General features: G+C 35.1%; 4 protein-coding genes across 6 annotated transcripts; all 4 read left to right on the top strand.

The window, feature by feature from the left end:
- The first annotated feature begins 97 nt into the window (after nucleotides 1–97).
- On the top strand, nucleotides 98–3,362 carry LOC141693507 (membrane steroid-binding protein 2-like). Its single transcript, XM_074498638.1, has 2 exons — nucleotides 98–478; nucleotides 2,877–3,362. Exons 1-2 carry the CDS (start codon nucleotides 186–188, stop codon nucleotides 3,079–3,081), a joined length of 498 nt encoding a protein of 165 aa, XP_074354739.1. The 5' UTR covers nucleotides 98–185; the 3' UTR covers nucleotides 3,082–3,362.
- A 640-nt stretch (nucleotides 3,363–4,002) lies between these two features.
- On the top strand, nucleotides 4,003–10,975 carry LOC141692397 (uncharacterized). Of its 3 annotated transcripts, none has more exons than XM_074497218.1 (7): nucleotides 4,048–4,134; nucleotides 4,260–4,293; nucleotides 7,437–7,546; nucleotides 8,636–8,812; nucleotides 9,130–9,228; nucleotides 9,339–9,581; nucleotides 10,176–10,974. In XM_074497218.1, the coding sequence occupies exons 3-7, from the start codon at nucleotides 7,484–7,486 to the stop codon at nucleotides 10,602–10,604; spliced, it is 1,011 nt and encodes a 336-aa protein (XP_074353319.1). In that variant the 5' UTR covers nucleotides 4,048–4,134; nucleotides 4,260–4,293; nucleotides 7,437–7,483; the 3' UTR covers nucleotides 10,605–10,974. The 3 variants fall into 3 exon arrangements, with proteins under 3 accessions (XP_074353317.1, XP_074353319.1, XP_074353318.1); XM_074497217.1 differs by having other exon boundaries at nucleotides 4,050–4,134; nucleotides 4,263–4,293; XM_074497216.1 differs by lacking the exon at nucleotides 4,260–4,293 and having other exon boundaries at nucleotides 4,003–4,134; nucleotides 10,176–10,975.
- Nucleotides 10,976–12,228: 1,253 nt separating this feature from the next.
- Nucleotides 12,229–18,709, top strand: LOC141692937 (uncharacterized). Its single transcript, XM_074497900.1, has 2 exons — nucleotides 12,229–15,164; nucleotides 15,958–18,709. Exons 1-2 carry the CDS (start codon nucleotides 12,711–12,713, stop codon nucleotides 18,211–18,213), a joined length of 4,710 nt encoding a protein of 1,569 aa, XP_074354001.1. The 5' UTR covers nucleotides 12,229–12,710; the 3' UTR covers nucleotides 18,214–18,709.
- Nucleotides 18,710–19,716: 1,007 nt separating this feature from the next.
- On the top strand, nucleotides 19,717–23,554 carry LOC141692535 (protein DETOXIFICATION 24-like). Its single transcript, XM_074497405.1, has 8 exons — nucleotides 19,717–20,190; nucleotides 20,288–20,829; nucleotides 21,163–21,249; nucleotides 21,326–21,382; nucleotides 21,477–21,715; nucleotides 21,861–21,979; nucleotides 22,301–22,387; nucleotides 22,531–23,554. Exons 1-8 carry the CDS (start codon nucleotides 19,942–19,944, stop codon nucleotides 22,609–22,611), a joined length of 1,461 nt encoding a protein of 486 aa, XP_074353506.1. The 5' UTR covers nucleotides 19,717–19,941; the 3' UTR covers nucleotides 22,612–23,554.
- The last annotated feature ends 290 nt before the right edge of the window (nucleotides 23,555–23,844 follow it).

Raw genomic sequence — 23,844 nt, 5'->3', positions numbered from 1 at the left:
TGAAAAATCTAAGAAAAAAAGGTTACGTTTTACTGAATTGACAAAAAAAAGTACGGTAATGAAATAACAGACCGTATTAGTGAAACTTTGACGTTTAAAAATCATCAAGCCTGAACTAAAATCAAGAAAACCCCACCTACCAAAACCTCCGCCTAACACTCTCCCGCACTTGATTGCAACAAGAAATGGGTTTTTACGCGACGGCGATGGATACAATAACCTTCTACACCGGCCTATCTCCGCCGGCTTTTTTCACGATTCTTGCACTTATGTACGTTGTTTACAAAGTCGTATGTGGTATGTTCGTTGCAGCCGATGATTACATGGCAGTCAAACGCACCAACGACTTTATTCTCCGTGAGCCTGTTCAGTTAGGTGATGTTACTGTTGACCAATTGAAAGCTTATGATGGCTCTGATCCAGACAAGCCCTTGTTGATGGCTATCAAAGGTCAAATTTATGATGTTTCTCGCTCCAGGTATGCTTACTTTATTCATGTAAAATTTATGTTTTTAACTTGCAAGTTTGTTTTTTAACTTGCTTAATTATGTAATTGAGGATTATTATTACACATTGTGTGGATGCACATGTTTGCCTATGCAATTCGGTTTTATATGAATAAAATTATTAGGAAATTGTAATTACTATGTTCAAGTGCTTACAGAGGCGGATCTAGTGAAAAAAATTGCCCAGCGCAATTTTTTTCCTGATAAACAATATCATGACATTCATGATTTTTTGGCTTTTTGGTCGAATTTCTCAAAAGAAAAACAATAAATACAGCTAGAAAAACTCAAGATTATGTAGAAATTTAAACTTTTCTAAAGGATATTTTATCAAACAGGTAGAGTATTGCTCAATTTATTCGAACAAGGAAGAAGTAATTCATGTTGTAGCTGCTATCCTTTTTCTTGTCATAATCTAATTAACGTTTTTACCGACACTTTCGAATCACAAGTCACAACCTTACAAATATTTTCACCCAGCTGGAAAGCTTCTTTCTCTTTTCCCCTCCCCGTTTCCGCCCAGCGGAGGCTGGGTGCGCTCACCCATAGGTCCGCCTCTGAGTGCTTATAAGTATACCTGCTGCAATGTTAAAACAGATACAAACAGCCATTTTGTTCTACAGATAGAATTCCAGTAAGACAACTTTACCATGAGGTTAGTTAGTATGTACACTCTTTGGCTCTTTTGAGGCCTTAAACTAACTTCAAGTAATAGACCTCTTGAGTTGTTCAATACAGAAGACTCTCTGTTATATTTTAAAAGTCGTAAACCCCTATGGCAAATGTAGGGGCGAGCTTATTTGCTTCTGGGGCTCTGGTGAGTGTCATGGTCATGGGGAAGTGGTAATTGCATAAGTGTCCAAAAATTCATAGTATAAACTATAAAATGCAGATGTTTCGGAACAGATTTAAGCAGAAATAGCATAAAATTTTAACAATTGAAGCGATCTGCTAGTTGGGCTTGTTAATTATGGCATTGTTGTTAATTCCCTGGTGTACAGTCAAATATATCTTGGCGCGTTACATGCTAATGGAGAATACATTCAATGATTGTCAATGGTGTCCATCAGTCGGAACATTTGGTGTTAAACACAGATGTGGACATGTTCCTTTTGTTTTTGGCACATTCATTCCCGTATTCTTCTTAGGTTGAATAGCTATTTGTTCGGTGCCTGTTTTGCGGTTCATGTGTTTCTGTTATGGTGTCTTCTTGTAAGCTTTGGTAGGGTATATTCCGTCCGTATTAGTTCTACAATTATAGTGTATGAAACTAAAATAATTGGATTATTATAAAATATGTTAAACAGGATTTGTCAAAACTAACATAGAACTTAATGTTTCACATTAACCTGAGTGAACATGAACTTATTTTATGGATTATTTACTATCACTTTCTAAAATGGTCTTGTAGATGTTGAACGTGAGTGATTAGAGGTGGCAATTCGTGTCGTGTACTTTCGTGTTTCGTGTCTGAACAAGTAAAACCACGATCGAAACAAAAAAAATTCGTGTACCAATATTCCAAAACGAAACACAAAACGAACTTTCCGTGTAAACACGAAACGAAACCAAGTACACGAAATAGTATACACACAAGTGAATCAGCTATACACAGTTCTGGCCTCCTGGGAACAGCTTTCGTAGATTTGATGTCCCGCTACTTCTTTCTATCATTGATAGCCATCGGGACGAGGTCTTAATCTCTTGTAGTGTAATGGAACTGAAGTCACGATTATAAAACATCCATCAAGAAGTAGGAATATGATAAATAAAGTGAAAAAACCCGGAATAGTGTTCACTTTCTTCATTAAAAGTCAAGAACTCGGCCAGAAAAGTGATTGGTTTTAACTTGCAAGCGGCGGATTTGAAAGAGGGGAAGAACTAAAGAAACCCTAAAACCCAAATTAGTAAAAGACCAACCAACGAGGCCTTCATTTTGTCACAAGGCTAACTAGGTCGGTCCACTTTTGTCAAAAAATGCCCATGACCGGATGCTAGCAGGCTCGTTCATCACTTTGAAATTAAAAGTTAATTTTTTTTTATATAAATATATATACAATTTCTATGTATATATTAAAATTATTTTAAAATATTTCTATAATTATTTATTTATTTATTTCGTGTACTCTCGTTTCGTGTCGTGTACGTGTGGGTAAAACCAACACCAACACTAAATTTATTCGTGTAATTTCGTGTTCGTGTACCGAAAAGGTAAAACCAAGCGCATTATTTTCGTGTAGTTTTCGCGTGGTGTTATCATGTCGTGTACGATATTGCCGGCTCTATGAGTGATGGTTGCACTTGTTCAAGTAGGTATATGATATGTGTCATAGATCCACAATTGTATCTTACATTTTGACCTACTTACAGGATGTTCTATGGTCCTGGCGGTCCATATGCACTGTTTGCTGGTAGAGACGCAAGCCGAGCTTTAGCTCTCATGTCATTTGAGTCTAAAGATCTAACAGGGAACATAGATGGTTTAAGTCCTGATGAGCTTGAAGTTTTGCAAGACTGGGAATACAAATTTATGGAGAAGTATGTGAAGGTCGGGCAGATTGTTTCAGAAAAATGAAATATTGAGCACAATGAAGATGAGGACAGAGTAAATGAAAACCAAACTGCAGAAGATACCGGAGCACAGTAGTCAGCAACTTATATCCCAGGCTTATGTTAAAGTTATAACCCAACGTGGCTTGTTTTTTATTGTGTTGTTCCATGTAAAGAAAAACATATGTAACTGATGTACTGAAACCGTGGAAAACTACAACAGATTAATTTACTGGAAGCTTGTATCATAATATCATTTAGAAAATATTATCTCGCACAGCCAATAATTTCTCAGGGTTACTACCATATGCTTTGTTTCTGTCATTATGACCAATATGAACCACAAATCACAATAGTACACTTAATCTATTTTTTTATTTCGGCCATGCATAATATATTTTGGTAGCTGTACATTCAGCACGCAGTACTATATTTTAGAGTAATACAAATTTATATTTTTTTGACAGTAGAGGAGTAAAAATATAGACAATATAGAATTCTTTAGAAGCAGTTGGAAGTACACACTCGTGTAAAATTAACTTGTAGTCAATGTCAAATTGTCAATGTCTCTGAATAAAAATTTAGACAAATGGATCAAATTTTGACCTGAGCAAACTATTGCTTATTATTTTTCACATTCGACTTGTGTGGATTAAAAATGATCAAAATTTAATTTAATTTTATTAATATTTTATAATTGAACAGAATAAAAAAAATTATATCACTGAAAAGTAAATTTAATATACTTTAATATATAATTTTTATTTTTTTAAAATAACAAAAATATAATATAAAATATTTAATAAAAAATGGGTCAATTTTACCAAATGTAACATGTGGAGAGAGCAGTAATCTTTAGCAGGTACGCAAAACCCGCACGGAACGCTCTCTTTCAGAGTTTGTTGTTCAAATTATTTTATTTTTTTTACCAAAAAATAGGGGAGTAATTTATTTCAGAACATAAACAACATGGCTCTTGACATTAACACTTGTCTTAACCAGGTTCATTTCCCTCTTTCTTCCCCTTGTGTCCCTTGCACAGTTTTTTGTTGGCATTCATTCTCTCCCAGCTTCTCAGGTAAACCCTAAATCTATCTTTTCCCTGCCCGTTTTACTATTATGATTTCGTTTCATTTTCATTTGCCATGAAATATTATACTTCTTATATTATGAAGATCGTAATTTGATTTTTAATTTTACTAGTAGATTGCGTATCTTCGGAGTACAAATTATTGAGGTTCGGATTCTATAATGAATTTCATATGTAAATTTTAATTCTCGTAGTTTCAGATGATTTGCTGCTCAACTTGACCCTATATAATATATATTTTATGTATAATTCCAATTCATTTGTCCTATGAGTAATTGAATGGATCAAGTGTTGGAAATTAGCAACATGTGCAAGTATCTTCTTCTTAATACGATAATAAGAATAGTGCGAAACAATTACAAAGTCCGGATAATGTCACAATCAATAACAATTAATCAATGAGAAATAAAGAAGGCTTAGCTATGCCTGCATTTTAATATAATAAACAGTCTGGGTAGCCTAGCCCTCGAGATGACAAGACTATTCTTGAAGAAACTATATCCCCTCTTACTGCGGTGGTATGTCGGAGAACCGCGATGAATCTCCGAGGAAAACACCTTGTCACAGTCTGGTAATGATTAACTGTGACAAACACCTCATTATTCCCGAAAAATGTGTATGTATGAAGAAAGAGACAAAGTAAGATGTATTTGAGGTATATTATACCTTACTTACGGTTACAGGTTTTTATCGGATTTTATGTATACTAGCTTAAATCCTGTGCGATGCACGGGTTCTGTTAATATTTAAATAAATTTTAAATTTTATTTATCTAAATTATATATTAATTTTAATATATTTATATAAATTTATAATAATTATTATAGATTTATATTAACTTTAATATATTTATATAAATTTATAATAATTATTATAGATTTATAATAAAAATAACAAAAGAATTAGGAAGGAGATGTAATCGTAGTTTAGTACGATAGGTTTTGGTCTTTGTTTAGAGGGATAAGAAGACCAAGTAATATAGCAATTTAGTAGTTTAGCATGTGTATAACACTATTTTTTTTATCGTAAGGAACCTGCAGTCAGGAACCGCAAATTGTGACATGGTAAACCGCATTTAAGTGACAGACTCTGACTCAAGAGGCATAATCATAAATTCTCCCTCAGTGTGATTCAAACCTGTGACCAAGAGGATATGTATCCCCTCTTTAACCAAATGAGCCAACCCTTACGGGCCTATTTATTTTTATTTTTAATAATTGAAATAGGGAATAACCATTGAACCAAAATATACTTCATTTCGGTTATTATATTATATATATATATATATATAAATGTGGGTTATGTTCCTCTTAGAACCATTAGGCTAAGAACTCTTAGAACTTATACATCTTAGGTAAGTTAACTAAGATTTTCCGGAAGAAGTTGCCTTATTTGGTAGTTTTGTATTCTTTACCTCAACTTTGTATTTTGTATTGAAATCATGAAATATTTTAACAATTGAATTCATATAGTGTATTCAAAATTTTGGGTTCTGTAGCAACATTTGCCTTATTTGTAGTATTAATTAGGGTTTTCGCTTTATTGTGTAGTATTAATGTGCTATTTATGTAGAGTTTAGGTGTAGAACATAACATTTTTCTACAAAATTCGCTTTATTATGTAGTTTTAATATGCTATTCACGTAGAGTTCAGGTGTAAAACTTTGACTTTTTTGTAGTATTAATTAGGGTTCTGCAGCATAATTGCACATGCAAAATATCGTATTTATGTATTATATTTTGAAATTATTTTCAAACACAAACAACGATGCAAAAAACACGCATTTAGATTTAGATCATGAAAGTCTATTTAAAATTTAGGGTTCTGCAGCAGGACTCGCCTTAAATTGTAATGGTTCTAAGGTTCTATTTTAAGGATCGGTTCTATGTTGAACGCACCCCTATATATAACCTCATAATAAGACCCAATTATAACAAAAAAAAGGTTATTTCATATATTTTTTTTAGATAAGCCGATCGATAGATATATCAGGATGCCAAATGGCACTTACAAGAGAAGCTGAATAACTAGAGATACTAGACTAGAGCTTATGCTAGATAGACACTGCCATAACGTGAATAACTAAGAAGATAACGACTAAACTAAACGGGAGCTTGAAACTACTGACTGCTAAAACACTGCAACAATTAATCATCCAATATGACCACATCATCAAACTGTTGAGTAGCATTTGAGGTGCTACCCAATTCAAACCAACCATTAGTGGCATAGTTCGCAGGGAAACCATCCATGAATGGGTCAATCACCAAAGTTTCAACTATCATTTTCCCTTTGCCTTTGTCTGCGGCAGGAGCCAAGTTTGATAGAACCAAAGGAAAAGTCTGAACTGGTTCACTAATAGAAATTCCTGCAGATGTGGGGAATGCAAACTGATCATATTGAGATTCCAACATCGGCAAATTCTGGACATCAAGCAAGTTGTTTCCAAAATTGCCATGAGTGATATCAAGCAAGTTGTTCTCCATATTGTCATGAGTGACACTGCTGACTGGATTGCCAAAAGCCAAAAAAAGAAGGCTTTGGAAAACATTTTCTGGCATCTGACCCATGCCTTGAGAGAAGCCATCAACCGTATTAGCCATCTCAGCAGGAGGTGGATTAATATCACCAAACCCAAAGTTTGGTGCAATTTCAAAGGCAGGGAGGTGAGGACCCAAACAATTGTCCAAATCCAGGATTTCTGATAACTGGCCAAACGGCTGTGTGACCTCGACCAAACCATATTCCTAGTCTTATTATTTTTTATTTTTCAGATTAAATTGTACTAGTAATAAAAAATATATTCAGAGTCTGATTATTGAATAATCCTTACTCCATATATTTTAATAATATTATATATTAAAATCAATATTAATAAATCAAATAAATTAGATTTAAAACTGAAGTAGAATTTAATTAAGACAAAATTAATTAATTATACAATTAATTAGTTTAGCCCGATTATAGCCATTGCAAGAAGCAAGTTTGCCTTGTTAAATTTATCTATGGATTACACTGAGAAAATACCTTAGATCGAAACATTAATCCGCATAGCAAGAAACAAGCTCTTATAGTTAGTTTTTAAAAATTCTATTAAAAGCCCATCAAAATTAGACCTCAAATTTCCCATTTTCTAACATCAAGGGTTAAAACATTAATTTTTTCAATTGATATAAGTTGGTTGTACATGCAAATGCATTTTTCATTATTCAGTGGTATTATACTTATTAATGTGCTTCACATGATCTTGTTTTCCTCTATGCACTGATTATGCACCTGCGTAATGTAAGGCTGCAATTGTCTGTGCTGTCTCAACCTTAGTACAAAGTTAAAAGTCATGCCCAGAAAGTTCCGAGCAAATGAGGAGAAGATCTGGTCACCTGAGGAGCAGCAAACCTTGGTATAAATCATATTCATACACAGCTATTTTCTAGTTATATTGTTTCTTCCACAGGTATATATTCTACTTTATTTAGCAAGGGAAATAAAAAAAATTCTACTCTTTGCTTTTTAGTCATTGAAGCTGAAGTGCTGATCTTTAAAAAAGGTCATAATTAGTGCATAAGACTTTGGCAAGTTTGTTAAATTCTTATCTGTATTTTTCTTTACAAGATTCAGGTGGTCTAGCTAAACATTGTGTGCAGTAAAGACTGCGAAAATTGCCCTCCACTACGGCCGAAAACATGCTTAACATCTCATGTCCCTTGATTTTGAGTCGGTGTTTTAACTTTTTAACATACCTTTAAAAGAACATGGCTTGTGTAATATTAAATATTAAATGAATCTACAAAATCTGTGTTCATATTAGTTGGTGTGTTAAAATTTATGTAGGAGTCCTCTCCTAATTTGTTCAATGTTAATTTCCTTACAAATCAGTTGTTTTATTCTGGTTCCATATCATCTTAACTTATAAGTCTCAGCTCTGAAGAAAATTGTCCTTTTATCTTTCATAAATGGCAGGATACATTGTTTACTGAAGTACATTGTTTCCGTGGATTGTTAAACTTAAAGCATAGATAGTCATATATGGAAGATTAACCATGTCAGACATTTAAATTGTTATTGTTGCAACTTTTAGCCCAATAACTTTACAAGAACTTATAGTAATGGATCAAGTGCAACTTAGTCATAGCACTCATAATAATAATATGCTTTAATTTAAAGTTTAAGCTGTTGCTTGTAAATTGAACTTTATCTGTAGGATTTTTTCCATTTTTGGGGTCTTAAGGGGGTGTGGAAACACTTTAAAACTCTAATATGAAAATGGATAAGACTCTTAGTTGCACTCAAACCTTCAGGTACTAGTTTACTGATTTACTCGAGATCAAGGGTTCAAGCCTCTATGGAGGCATTGTGTGCGTACAGTATTTAAATTTATATAACTGGACATTTTCGAAAACCAAGTAGAAAGAACATTCAGTAATTGTTCCTTAGCAGAAGTAATGTTTTTCATAATGCGGCAAATTAATTAAGCTCTCTTTCAGTTCAGATCAGTGAGATTAAAAAGCAGATAGGTCCTGCTGCCGATAAGTATCCTACTCTATTTTCAGACGCATCAATACTGAGGTTTCTAAGAGCAAGAAACTGGAATACTAGAAAAGCAACTAAAATGATGAAGGATGCCTTTAAGTGGCAATTGGATTTCAAGCCTGAAAAAATTCGATGGGTATGTATACAATTTTATGTTTTTAAGCTGAACAGTCAATCCTGTGATCTGAATATTTTTAATTTCAATAGTTGTTCACACTTACCTTCTTCTGATTACTTTGGGAGTCTTCACTTTACTATTAGTATTATTCTCTTGAAGCAGTTAATTCTTAATTTTGTGTTTAGGGAAGTAAATTTGTTTATATCAGTTTGATAGTTTTACAATCCCAGAATAGTTGTTTGTGAACTCAAGATCAAATTGGAAGTTTTGTTTTGTTAGTTGTATGCTTTGTAGATAGTTTAGTATGTTTTTTAATATCTTTTACTACTATGCAGGAAGACATTGCTCATGAAGCTGAGACAGGAAAAATTTACAGAGCTGACTACTTTGACAAGCATGGGAGGTCCGTTGTTGTCATGAGACCAGGTTATGAGGTAGATAAAACTGTCAATTATACTATATATAATTTTCATATGTAATGTGTCAAGTTTTGCTTGCTTGCTTTTCTTCTTTACCTGTTTTTTTAATAAAAAAAATATGACAGAATTCCACGTCAAATGAAGGAAAAATTAAGTACTTGGTTTACTGTATAGAGAAAGCTATAAAGAGTATGGAACCAGGTCAGGAGCAGATGGTGTGGCTTGTTGATTTTCAAGGCTATACCAAGTCCAAATTATCACTGAAGATTACTAAGGATGTGGCTCACATATTACAGAACTGTTACCCAGAAAGGCTGGGACTGGCAATACTCTATAATCCGCCAAAAGTCTTCGAGGCCTTTTACGTGGTATGTGGTTTGTTTTCTTTTCTGTTATTTGCTGTACTAAACTTGAGGTTAACACTTATCAGCATGCTTAAATTCACCTTGATATTTCATTGAAGTTACAAGTGTATGCATAGAGACCTTACCTTATTACAACATTCCTTTCTCCTAAAAATTAAGATTACAGCTTATAGGACTTTGTGAATTTTGAGAATGTATTTAACATAAGATAATAATTATAACAGTAATCTAATAAAGAAAGTTAACTTATACCCCGAATAAAAATCTTCTTGATTCCGTATTGTAAACTATTCAACAACAATTAAATCGAATATTACTTTAAAATTACTTAGAATGTTAGTTAATTCATTACAACTTCGTTTAGAAGCTAGGCAGATTTCCTGGAGATTGATCTTCTCTAAAAAACGAGCTTGAACAATACTAACATAGTTTGAAAGACTGAAGTTGGATAGTGGTTCAGTTATTTCCTTTTATGTGCTTCAAACTTATCTTACCTCAATGGAATTGCTCATAAAGTTCTTTTTTTTACTCGATGAATATTTAGAAAATTCTTTTCCTAGTTATGTGAATTCCTGCATATTTTTTCATTTTCTACAGATGGTAAAACCAATAGTTGACAAGAAGACGTACCAAAAAGTAAAATTTGTGCACTCAAATGATCCACAAAGCAGGAAGACAATGGAATCTATATTCGATATGGACAAGGTAGAATCTGCTTTTGGTGGGAAGAACAAGGTCGGGTTTGACTATGAAACCTATGCACACAGAATGAGGGAGGAAGATAAGATGTCCGACATAAGCTCAGGATGTCCAAATCCATCTGACATGCCTGAATTACTGCACGAACATTCTTTGACTGACGGAGAATCTGAATCCTCTGATAAAGATCTCCATGAATCTCAATTAAGTGATGAACTGTTGTCTCACTTGGACAGCATTGATGATGAAAAAACTGGAGTCGAATCTCAAAGCACCAAGAATGTGGCAAATTTCAAAACAGATGCTGCAGACAAAGGGCATACCTAAACAGAGTCATATGTTAGTTACCATATTTATTTGATGTCATCACAAGTATATACAAATCTTGTCATCAGTACTCAGATACTGTTAGATGCTTCAAAATAGAGAATCCAATCTAATTTTACTTGCTAGAGAGACATCGGAAAAGGACAAGGACTTCCACATCAGTAGGGTGCGTTGTAAGTGAAGTTGCTATGTAAGAAAGATTTAAGTTTTAATCTTCAAAAGTTGTCCATACAAGGTTTCCAGTGTTTGAATGATATAAGACCATTTGTTAAGGTCTTTGGATATGGTAAAGTTTGTGTAAGAAGTAAAAGCAGATGTGAATTGTTAAAGTTTGGTGAGTTGAGAATGATTGCTGTTTTAATGACATGGAAGAACCCTACATGCTCACAAATGAAATGCTGGTAATGTATAATAGACGTGATTAGTCCAAATCGAATAATTGAAAGATCATGTGACCCAAGGGTAATTGGGTTTAACTTTATCTAAAGTAGGCTTATAGAATAAGCTCGTCTTTATCACCTGCGAAGCATCTGCTTTAAAAATAACAACATGAAGACTTTTAACATAATTTACCTTCTTCACCAGAATGTTGATATCATATATCACAACTTGAGATGCTTTCTACCAACTCCGAGCAAAGAACAAACACTACAAAATATCACTAGTTCGACAGACTAATGGACATCTATTAAAAACTGAACTAAGAGTCTCGTGAAATATATAGTTATATTATATATCAATCATATTTAAATACAAATTAACTGATTTTCTAATCTCAAAATCACGTCAAATCGTACCATACTATACTTGAGATATAAATTATGGTACTTAGCACGCAGATTTTTGAACACAATCAAATCACCGAATGTCAAATTAAACCAAACGAAAAACTTCCGCTCCCTCGGTCCCTACAAACGTTTCCCATTTGTGTTGAACACGTTTGCCAATGTACACTTTTGATTGTTAATATTTTTAATTTCGTATTAGTATTAAATATAAAAATTTCATTATATTAAATTACTCATAAATATAAATCCAACAAAATCATGACTCTATTTCATCTTATAGATTAGACGTAAATTAGTAGTCAATCGCTTATTATAAATAGTGTAAAAAGTCAAAACGGAAAACGTAATATGAGACGTAATATGGGACGAAGGGAGTATTTAATAAAGTTAGATAAACCTTCGAACATGGCTAGTCTATAGTCTAAACAAGTCACCTGGACTTGGAGTCTTGGACTTGTCAAGAACTTGTAATAGTCAACAAGTTCAGTTGAAAATAGTTTTGTATGCTATATAATAATCATTTACACTGTATTTTAATTTTTTGAATGCTTTCTAAAGAACGGAATGTTAATCATAATTAATATTTTTAAAGGGGTACAAATTACTTACGTTAATCGATTTTTTTTTCAAAGTAAAGATGTGATTTTCTGAAAAATTTCAATGATACTAAATGAAGGTAGAAATTTAAAATATCTGAGATCCATTTTGGAAATTATATTAGTGTATTGAGTCAGTTTATAACACAGGTCACCAAATGTTCACGTAGGAAAAAAACATAACTCCTGTTTATGCGCTTTAAGTTGGTTGTTAATTCAACAGTCGTTAGTTTTATAACATGTCTGAGATTAAATAATGTGTACACTGGTGCCATTCTCTTTCGATAAAGAAAAAGTGTAAGAAAATGAGCTTTATAGACTGTACTGTTTACATACATGTATGATATACACACATCTTTTCTTTCGGTACCGCCCCACGCCCCCACCATGTTGCAATCACTAACATATTCAATGCCCTTGAAATTAAACGTATATGTTTACGTATTCATAGCTGTCTGTTGTTTCAAACATAGTGGCCTGAAATTTTCTAAACTTCATTTCATTTCATCAACCTGGTAATACACTACTTTTCTTTTACTTTAAAGTTCATATTTTATTATATCTTGAGGTGGGCTTTACTTGATTTGGTCTAGATTTGTGTTATTTTTAGTTTTCTTGAAAAACTAGTGTGATTAAGCAAGTGGGTTGTGTTTTGTTTTGATTTTCTTGGTAATTTGCTGTAAGGATTTAGCAGAAGAAAGCTGTGATTAGGTTTGAGAGGTATGGATGCTGTGAAACTTAAAAAAGGTGTGATCTTTTGTGTTGGAACATGTTATAGATCAGTTTGTAAGCATCCATTTTTTTTGGGTATGGTGATTTTTATGATTTTTATGTACAGATCTTTTCCTTTTTTGTTTTCCTTTTTGGTTTCTGCTTCTCCTGTTATTGTTTCCACTGCTGTTTTGCTTGGAACTTTGTTGAGTTTTGGGCAGCCTAATATACCTGAATTTGAGAAAGAAGAGATTAATCATGAGATTTCGTCTCTTCGGACTGGGGGTGGGTTGGATCATACTGTTGTTGAGAGGGATGGGAGCTATAGGGTTGAAAAATACACTGAGAGTAGAAGTGATGTGGATAAATCGGTTGAAGAAGTTAGCTTGACTGCGAATGATTTTAGTGATGTTGGTAAAAATGATGGTTTAGCTGAAAGTGCACCACTGATAGAGGAGGATTCGAGGGAGTTTCAGTTTCAGAAGTGGGAAACTCATGGAGAGAGTGACTCGTGTGATGTGGTATTTGGGCATAAGAATGAAGAGAGGGAAGGCGATGGTGAAGTACTGGCGAATGTTTACACTCCCGTTCAACAGACTGTTGATGAATTTGAAAATGTCAAGTTATTTGAGGCTTATGTTTGTGCCGAGACAGTGGATCGAACGTCTCCACTAGGTTCACCTAGGAAACATGAGGATGAGAATGAGGAACATGAATATGATGATGATGACTCAGATTCCGAGTCAGATGGGGCTGAGAGTTCCTCTCCGGATGCTTCAATGGCAGATATTCTACCACTGCTTGATGAGCTCCACCCCCTTTTAGACGAAGATGTTCCTCAACATGCTCGTATGCCCCTCGAGGGATCCGATGACACATCAGAAAGTTCTTCAGAATCATCATCTGGTGAGGATAATGAGTTGGATGATGATATTGAGAACCATGAAAATGAGTTAGAAGTTGTAGATGATGAGGAAGAACAAGAAGGGCATGAGGATAAATCTGCCATCAGATGGACGGAGGTTGACCAAAAGAATCTTATGGATTTGGGGACTTCTGAGTTGGAAAGAAACAAGCGTTTGGAGAGTCTCATTGCAAGACGAAGATTACGGAAAAGCATGAAGATGATGACAGAGAAAAACTTGATAGACTTTGATAGTGTCGATCTTCCTTTCAGTATTGCACACATTTCAACTGCAAGGCGCAACCCCTTTGATCTTCCCTATGATGATGACATGGGATTGCCCCCTATTCCTGGTTCTGCACCATCAATCATGTCACAAAGGAGAAATCCTTTTGATCTTCCTTATGACTCGAGCGAAGAGAAACCTGATCTGATGGGTGACGATTTTCAACATGATGTGATGACACTTCAATCGAAAGAGCCTGTCTTCCGTAGGAATGAAACTTTTAATGTTGGTCCTTCATTATTTGGAACTTCGAGACATGAAAGCAAATTCAAACCTTACTTTATACCAGAGCGGATGACTTCTGAAGGAACAAGCTATTCTTCTTTTCATAGACAATCAAGTGACCTTAGTGAGTCTAAGGCAAGCTCCGTGCCTGAAACGGAGTCAATTACTTCTGATGAAGATTTGGAAGATAAGAAGCCCATTGAAGAAGATTTGGAACATGGGAAGCTCTTTGAGGAAGATTTGGTACATAAAAAGCCCATTGAGGAAGATTTAGTGAATGAGACGGAGTTGATTTCGATTACAGAACCAGAACTTGGTTCCATCCCTGAGCATCCTTCTGAAGGTGTTGGACATGGAAGTGATTCATCTGAAGATGAGGACCCACAAGGAAAGCGAGATAATGTTAAAGATGAATATGAAGCCAAGTTACTAGATGTGGAAGATTGTCGAGACATGTCAAGCTTTTTTGCTACAACTGCTACAGCTACTTCTGTTGAACCCAACACAAATGAAGTTCATCGGAATACAGAAGCTCTAGAATTAAAATCTCAGAGTTCGTCATCAAGTTCTGAAGTGAACGGAGATATATATGCAGAGAATGAAGATGAACTATTGTTTAGTTCAGAACCATTGAGAGGCGACTCGAATGAGGATTTTACCATTGTACATCAACCATCAATGGAAAATTCAGATACTGAAATCACCAAAAAATTGGTGGATGATACTCAACACAAGGAGCCGCTTTATGATTCAACCCCCAGAGGACTTAAGGACATTTCTTCTCCCTCCGTACATTTTGATTCGCAGGTGGAACAGAGTAAAACGACTTCACCACCAAGTTTAGTTCCGAGAATGATCTCATTTTCCCAGAAAGATTATGAGGTCAATGATCAAGAAATTGTCGGTAATCCTGTTGATGAAGTAGTTGAAGAGTTGGTTGTCTTACATCAACCTCCATCGGAAGAACACATGGCACAGTCTGAGAAAGGCTTGCCTTTGTCAGATCAATCTGTAAATGAACCATCCCCAAGGAATCCTGAAGAACTACAGGTAAAACTTAAATTTTGGTTCATTACAATTGCAAAACATTTGCAAACATTTGTTCATTAAACTTTGATATTTCGACTTAAACATTTGTGTGGGTTGCTTGTTACTGTAGCAAATCTTCTAATGAATCTTCTAATGTCAAAAACAATTCTTCTGCAATATGTGCATTGTACTTGCCCATTTTCTTGAATCTTTTACATAATGCATTTGGCCAGAAATCCAATAAGTGATATGCTCATATTCTGGTTAGCTATCTAGTGTTCATGAGATACATAGGAACTCATGTCTGACTTGTTTTCAGACACAGGCGTGTTCATCATTATCTATTTCTTATACATATTTAGTGTAGTAAGAGATAGACATTTATTAGAACGATCGTGGACAGTAGTATATAAGAGTTCAGTGCTGTATTTGTCAGGAGTTTCTTGTTTGTTTAGCAATTTTTTGGTACTTAATACTTGGTACAAGTAATGAGTATATAGCAAACAGTTGATGCCTGTTTGAACTTGCCGAATTAAACTAAGCACTAAATAGTACTGATTCTGCTTGATCTATTTATAATGCTGGACTTCCATTATTTATATTCCATACTACTATTCTCGTATTTTAATTGCAAAGTTGTCATTTATTGTTATTTATTTCAATACTTTACGCTTTTCTAACAATTGCATCCACAGTACATATGATAATTCCACTGATATATATAAGGTTACTGTACAAATCATTATTAATTATTAAAACTAGGATTTTGTTGAGCATTATAGTAACATAAATTAAGACCAATTTTTTTAAGCAGGAGTCAACCAACTTGATTGACTTGAACTTCCAAGGATCGGACAACATTCATCAGGATATCGATCCTCCAAAAACTTTTGAACCTACATCCATGCAAGCCGAGGCTAAAGAAATTGAAGCACCTGAGGCAGGTTTATATGATGATATCCTCGAAAGAGTTGGATTTGATGAGATAATTCATGTCGTAGAGCACGACATGTTTCCAATTGAAGCAGATACTCACACTAATATGGAGGATAATGTTGAGGATCTAGATGATATCGAGGGGATAGATGAAGGATTGCTACATGAATTGGACACAGTTGGTGACTTTAGTATAAAAGATGTTAGATCAGATTTTAATGAGTCTGGTGGACAGAGCTTCCACATGATACACAATATTAGCAACTCTTCCAAAGATCTTGAAAACAACGATGACTGTAGTGGAGTTATTCTGAGTGATGAGCAGAGCTTCAGAGCATTAGGGGTCGAAAAGGAGCCAAGTAGTTCTGAAGAGGAGAGAATAAATGCTTCAACATTTCAGATATCTGAAACAAATTTTGGCGAGCATCTTAATGCATCTAGTAGAGAAATCGTTCAGGTGGAAGCTCTGATTCTATCGGATTCTGATAAAACAAATGATAGACCACTGCCAGAAGAAACTGCCACAGAACTTTCTGATTTAAATATAATGCTGAATCCAAATGCAAGAGAGATGAATTCAGAGATTTCGGCTGTTGAGGTGCAAGCAATCCATGATAATGAATTCAGCTATAAAGAAGCTGTACCTATGCTAGAGGAAATGTATGTTGGGTTTGGGGATCCTGCAGAGATACTTCACCAAGATTCTTTGCATGTCACGACTGAAGTTGGGATGCCAGTTCTTGAAGCACGTTCTCTTGATGACATACGATCAGGCTTGGGTCAGCTTGATGCAAATGGAAGTGAGAAACAACATCCTGCATATCGATTGGATTCTGAAAAAATTAAACCGCCGCGAGAAGAAACTGCCACAGAACTCGCGGATTCAAATATAATGCAAAACTCAAATGCAGGGGAGATAAATTCTGGCATTCCAGTTGTTGAGGTGCAAGCAATTTATGATAATGAATTCAGCTATAAAGACGCTGAACCTATGTCAGAGAATATGAATGTTAAGTTTGGGGAATCTGAGATACTTACCCAAGATCCGTTGCATGTTAAGACTGCAGTTGGGATGCCAGTTCTTGAAGCACATTCTCTTGATGATATTCGATTAGCCTTGGCTCAGGTTGATGCAAAAGGAAGTGAGAAACAATATGCTGTGGATTTGGTCCACATGAATCTGTCTCCAAGTGAAAATTTGGACGGGTATTCTCAACATGAGATGGTGGATGAAGATTCAATTCTTCCTGAGAGCAAGTCCAACTTAACATTGCTTGAATCCAATTTTGTGAATGATGAAAAGTCAGCTCTTGAACTTCAGAAAGATTTATCACATGCAGAGACTGAAGTTGTGATGCCAGTGCTTGAACCATGTTCTCTTGATGAAATCGAGTCAGACATTGATCACATTAATGGAACTGATAGTGAGAAACAATATGCTATAAATTTAGTCGATGCTAATCTGTCTCCAGATGAAACTGTGGGTGATTATTCTCAACATGAGATGCTGCATGAAGGGCTGGTTCCTCTTGAGAGCAAAGTCAAGACAACAGTGTCCAATGCTACGCTGTCTCCAGATGAAACTGTGGATAAATATCCTCAACATGAGATGCTGCATGAAGGTTTGGTTCCTCCTGAGAGCAAGTCTGATGTAACAGTTCTGGAATCCAAACTAGTTCAAGATCGTCAGTCAGCTGTTGCACAACAGCATGGTGAATCAGTTGACAGACATAACCCTCGTGGCTCAGATGGTGATGATATAGACTCTGCTGAATCCAACGATCCAGCAGAAACTTTATCCAGTGTGCATGTTGACGAAGCCAGATCTAATACTGACATAGATGCAGCAGCAGTGCATATGTCTTCAGCTGATATAGAGAAGCTGCCAATTGCAAATTTTGAAATAGGATCGGTGGACCCAATGATAAATGAACTGCAGTCCAGTAAGGCTATTGAATCAAGCAGTGGAGTATCTGGTGTGGTAGAATCAAACTCAGAGATTGCTGAGAAGCTACCTAAAGAAGCTGAAACGGAAAAAGATTCGAAGATACCTATTGTTGAGCATAAAAAGACAAAGTCTCGGAAATCCAGCTCTAGTTCAAGTTCCAGTTCAAGTGATTCTGACAGAGAATGAGATATAAAGAGAAAAAAGGAGATGATCATGTGTTTGGTACTCCTTTTTTAAAGTTTTTTTCGCAAGGAAGATTGAGTTTTAGGGGTTTTGTATTAGTTAGTATATAATTTGGTTTTGGTGGTTGGTTTTTGTTTTGCTTGCTTTTCGAGTGCCCATACTTCCGATTGATCCCTTCAAGAACGATTTTTATGTGATTTCTTGAAGGTTTAAAGTTTACTTTTGTTGTTTTGTGGAAGAGTTGGAGGACAACCTACTTCCCTGGAAACTGCCTATATTGCTCCTACGAGCAAGGCTACGTCCTGTATACATCTGACTTTTACGTATCCTAGGTTCTGGGATCAAGGGATGCATTTGCTTGGTTTGCCTAATTGCATTGATATTTTGTGGGGGTTAAGAGTTTGAGGTTTTTTGTAGTATAGGTCATTGTATTTTACACAATTTATATGATGTAAATTTGAATGTTGAATGTAAAATTATACTACCAGATTTGAGTGTTTGTTACATGGGTGCGGAGTGACTGCAGAAATCGTTTATGGCTTGAGACATGCACTAGATAGATGCTGTCCCAGTAATAAATGGACAGTTGGTGTTGAAGCTTGACGGATTGTGAAACAGAAACATGTAAAAAATGCAAGTACTGCAGGCGGCTTGGCTTATTCATTCAGTATACAAAATACACACACAAAGGAAAAGGTCTCATCCAGATTATTTACTTCACATTTCTTAACTCCTGTCCCAGTATTTCAATAATTAATGATCATTTGCTCACTGCTGCAGACTGCAGTGCTGCTGATGCTTCACTATACAAAGATGGGAAAATACTCACCAACGGGTCAACTCTAGTTATGTGTATTAGTCAGTACTAACTTCGTACCCGTGCGAGGCATGATTTATAAATTATTTTTTTCTCAACATTTTCACATACATCTTCTATTTTATAATTTTAAAATTTTTTTTAGTAAAATGATTAAATTAATGATCAAGTTACCTTCTTTATACCAATTATATATAAAATATTATAGAAAATAATAAGTTAATGTTTGGAAAATACTGTTATATCCCTGACCAAACCATACCATGTTAACTCTCTTATGCCAATTATATATAAGATATATAATTTTTTTTTCATAATTCTTTTTCCTAAATTCATTATATGAATATTAATTTAAGTTTTCCTACTATTAAACGTAATTATATTCTTTAACATACACCTTTGTTATAGGAGCTAATTTATGCACACACGTTCGATTCATTGTTGATTTCCCTGCATTTATCATTACCAATAAAAGTGGTCTGAAAATTTTGAGAAACTAAAAGATTACAAAAAAGATTTGTTTACTAAAAAAAGAAAAGTCGTCCCTCTAGGCTCCAGCTACTAGTCATAGTCAAACATAAGAACCGAGTCCACCTAATGGTTTGTTCCTTGTGTAAACTTTGCAACAACCGTCACATACACAAATTTGTTAGTAAAATATACATGCATACATCATGCATACAATTTTTATATGTATATACTACAATCCTCCTATATTACTAACGTTGACGTATTTATGAAAATGTTGCAGATCCCAGTGCCATTTAATGACTCGGTCTGCATGTGTTTAAGTTAACTGCTGTATTTTTGCCTATATTTCTTTCATTCCTAATTTTCTTTCTTGTGCTGAAGGCTGAAGCTAGCTGCTGCTGCTCCAACTAAAACTCCCACTCCCTTTTCCTCTCTGCAGAGTTATGCATGGTGGACTGCACAACAGGCTTCTTGTGCCAGAAGTTCGAGAAGAAGAAATTGATTTGAAATCAAAGGTTTGGCAAGAATCCAAGAATATATGGAGGGTTGCATTACCTGGAGTTATATCAAGAGTGGGTTCTTTTGGAACTTTAGTGGTTACACAATCATTTATCGGCCATATAAGTCCATTGGATCTTGCTGGCTACGCTCTTGTGCAAACCATCATTGTCCGATTTGTAAATGGAATACTGGTCAGTTCAATTACCTTTGCTCTTGGATGTCGAGAATTTTTTAAATCCCTCTGTGATCCGTTTAAAATTACATTATTTTCATTTTTCCTTTTTGCAGTTGGGAATGTCAAGTGCAACTGAAACCCTCTGCGGCCAAGCATTCGGAGCAGGACAATATCATATGATGGGTATCTACTTGCAACGATCATGGATTGTTGATTTGATTACTTTGACTATCTTGCTCCCGGTATACATATTTGGAAGGCAGTTTTTCATGCTACTTGGCCAGGAAGAGTCTATAGCAACAAAGGCAGGAGATGTATCACTGTGGTTCATTCCCTTCGTTTACAGTTTTGTATTTAGCCTGACTATTCAGATGTACCTTCAAGCACAGTTAAAGAACAAGCTTATTGCCTGGATCTCAGTTTTCCAATTCATTCTCCATGTGCCTTTGTCGTGGCTTTTTGTAACTTACTTTAGTTTCGGGCTTCCTGGTGCTATGAGTGCGCTAATTATATCATCTTGGTTTCTGGTATTTGGAGAGTTTATTTACATATTTGGTGGTTGGTGTCCTCATTCATGGAGAGGATTTTCCAAAGCTGCCTTCTTGGATATTTTCCCTATAGTCAAGCTCTCATTGTCATCTGGCTTGATGGTTTGGTAAGTGTTCTATTTCTCACTGTATTTGTACAGTTTAGTTATATTCGCTCATGCTTTACTTTTATGCTTGAATTCGATTTTCCAGTAATAAACTGTCTACAATGCCGAATACACAACATGCACACACACAAATATATTTGAGCATTCTGAACCCTTCATGTAGAGTAAATATGATGCTATAGCATTAATGTGGTGTGCAATTTTGCTTGTTATTCAAACTAAAAGAAAATTTTCAATTACAAATTCTCCTGCTTTTACTCATAATGTTTTTTTTGTGGAACTCGTCATAGTTTTTTGTATATTAATAGTATTTCTCTCTTTTGATCCTTATAGTTTAGAGTTATGGTACTATGCTGTTCTAGTCTTAATTGCCGGGTTTATGGAAAATGCGGAGGTCGGTATATCTGCCTTCTCCATTTGGTACGAGTTCTCAACTTTTTATCTCTTTACATTTGCTACACAGAAAGAAATCGTACTCATTGTCATAGTTTTGCAGCCTCAACATATATGGATGGGAATTAATGATATGCCTTGGCTTCCTAGGAGCTGCATGGTATGCCACTCTTTATTACAGGCACACTCCTCATAATTTTGTAGGCTTGCAGACATTGTTTATTAAGTTCTACATTTTGCTGTTCTTTATGCAGCGTAAGGGTTGCAAATGAACTTGGCAAGGGAAATGCTAATGCAGTGAGATTTTCTATCAAAGTCTTAGTCGCTACTTCAGTGCTGATAGGAGTATTCTTCTCTAGTTTATGCTTCTTTTTTCATAAAGAGCTCGCGCAACTCTTTACAAATGACAAAGAAGTTGCGGACACTGTATCAGATCTCTCCGGACTCCTCAGTGTCTCGGTGTTTTTAAATAGTATATACCCAGTTCTCTCAGGCAAGTCCCATATCTTCTGAAATTTACGTTGCCAATGCCTTGACACTCTAAGTTTAATTACATTATAGAAAAATTTAAAATTTAAACTTCTGCACAAATAGTACTTGAAGTTTACCTGATCGTTATTGTAAATGAATCTTGGCAGGGGTGGCGGTTGGGGCAGGTTTGCAGGGTACTGTTGCAATCGTCAATTTGATTTGCTATTATTTGATTGGCACTCCAATTGGAATTTACCTCGGATATGGTGTTGGTCTTCAAGTAAAGGTACAGGGTTTCTAATTTACATGTTCCATGTATAATTATGCTACAAAAAACAAAAATACTTAGAACTATTTTGTGGAGAGTCCTTGATGAATCAATGTCAAGCAGATACCATTTAATGAAGTTGTTACCTCGATTTCCTCCTCTTGCTTTGACTCCTAAATATATCACTGAGTCAGTATATGTAGAAAACATAGTTTGTTTTGCAAATCACTTTATCAGCAGCATATATGGGGTTCAACTTAAAAAAGAAAGAAAAGGAAATTGAAAACAAAATGACTCCTGTATTGCACGTATCTTGATTATATAAGCTTGATTGTACAGGGCGTCTGGATTGGAATGATCTGTGGGATTGTATGTCAGTCTATCACACTTTGTGTATTAGCATGGAGAACAAATTGGGATGAACAAGTAAGTGTCGAAAAACTTGATAGTGAAAAGGAGCTACTTCGTTGTTTGGATTTTGATCTTAAAATGACAAGGTCGCAGTAGTTTGCCATATGCTTCTTTTGCTTATAAATTGACAAGGTTGGTTTAAATTTCGATTTTTGCAGGTGCTAAAAGCGTCTCAACGTCTCAATCGCTATTACTTGAAATCGGAAGAGGAGACTAATCAAAGTTCTAATCAAGCTTAAGATAGTAGAACATGTAACGCTTATTATTTTATGATAATTGTCATTTATATTTGTTTTGAAAAGAGTAGCAAGTCCTGGTTTTTTATTAGTTTCTGGTGTTGTATATCCATTTGTCCATAATAAACGCAGCTTCTGGATTGTGAGTCCTTTTTGTCATCAGATCGCCTTACTGGGGATGCAGACATGATATGAATAAAATTGATAACATTTTAAACTTCATAGTTCCTCATGAACTCATTCGACCATAAGATTCTTAGTCCCCTCAAACAATCAGGCTCTGTGCTATGTATCTTGCTCTAAGGAAGGAACCAACTTTTGAAGGTTTAAGGGGTCCATACTTAACTAAATTCAATAGCAGAAGTTCACAAGTAATGCTCGATGTGATGAGCAGAACTCGAGAGCATCCCGGGTCAGCAAGGAGTCAAGTAATGCTGAATGGAGATGGAAGAGGCTTCAGTATTTCAGATTTGCAAAAAAACTAAGCGAGCATTTTAGTTCAGATGAAGAAATTCTTGAGGTGGAAGCTGCAGATCAATTTGATTCTGAGAGAAAAATACTGATAAAATGCAAGTGAGATGAATTCTGGATTGCGGTGAGGTGTAAGCAATCCATGAGTTAAGCTGTGAATAATGGCTGAGCCAGCCTTTTCATTTAGCTCTGAAAATTTAATAATGTAGCGAATACCAAGATCAAGTAGAAACCTTATCCTTGATGAAGCAAAGATGTTGAGAAGACACTAATGCAGCGTCAGCGCATTATCCTCAAACTAATTGATATAGAGGAGCAGCCAACTGCAAATTCTGATCTAGAATCAGAGGACCTAACAGTATATAATGCGCATTTCATTAAGATTATGATGAAGCAGCAGAGTATTTAGTGTGCGGCTCAGAGACTGCAGAAGAGTTGCTTAAAGCAAATATTTGTTGGTATCATATGAGATGATGCATGAAGGAAAAAGTTTCATGCAGACTTTCCATATATGATCTACTTCACCTTCATTTCTTGTTATCCGGATAGTAAGAATAAATTACCGAATTGTGAATAAACTTAATCTCACGTCGCATTTTAGTATCTGGAGTTTAAAATTTGCAATACCATGGTTAGATTTTGCTTTAATTAAATCGAAATGCCTTATTGTTTGCATATGTTTTTAATTTAAGCTGGGCATATATGTCAGTCTATCACACTGTGCAAGTGTGCATATTATTATGGACAACAAATTGGGAATGTACA

This window comes from Apium graveolens, chromosome 10, assembly GCF_009905375.1.
Source record: "Apium graveolens cultivar Ventura chromosome 10, ASM990537v1, whole genome shotgun sequence".
Taxonomy (NCBI): Eukaryota; Viridiplantae; Streptophyta; class Magnoliopsida; order Apiales; family Apiaceae; genus Apium; species Apium graveolens.
The sequence above is the reverse complement of the archived record's forward strand: the minus strand, read 5'-3'. Positions and strand labels throughout refer to the sequence as shown.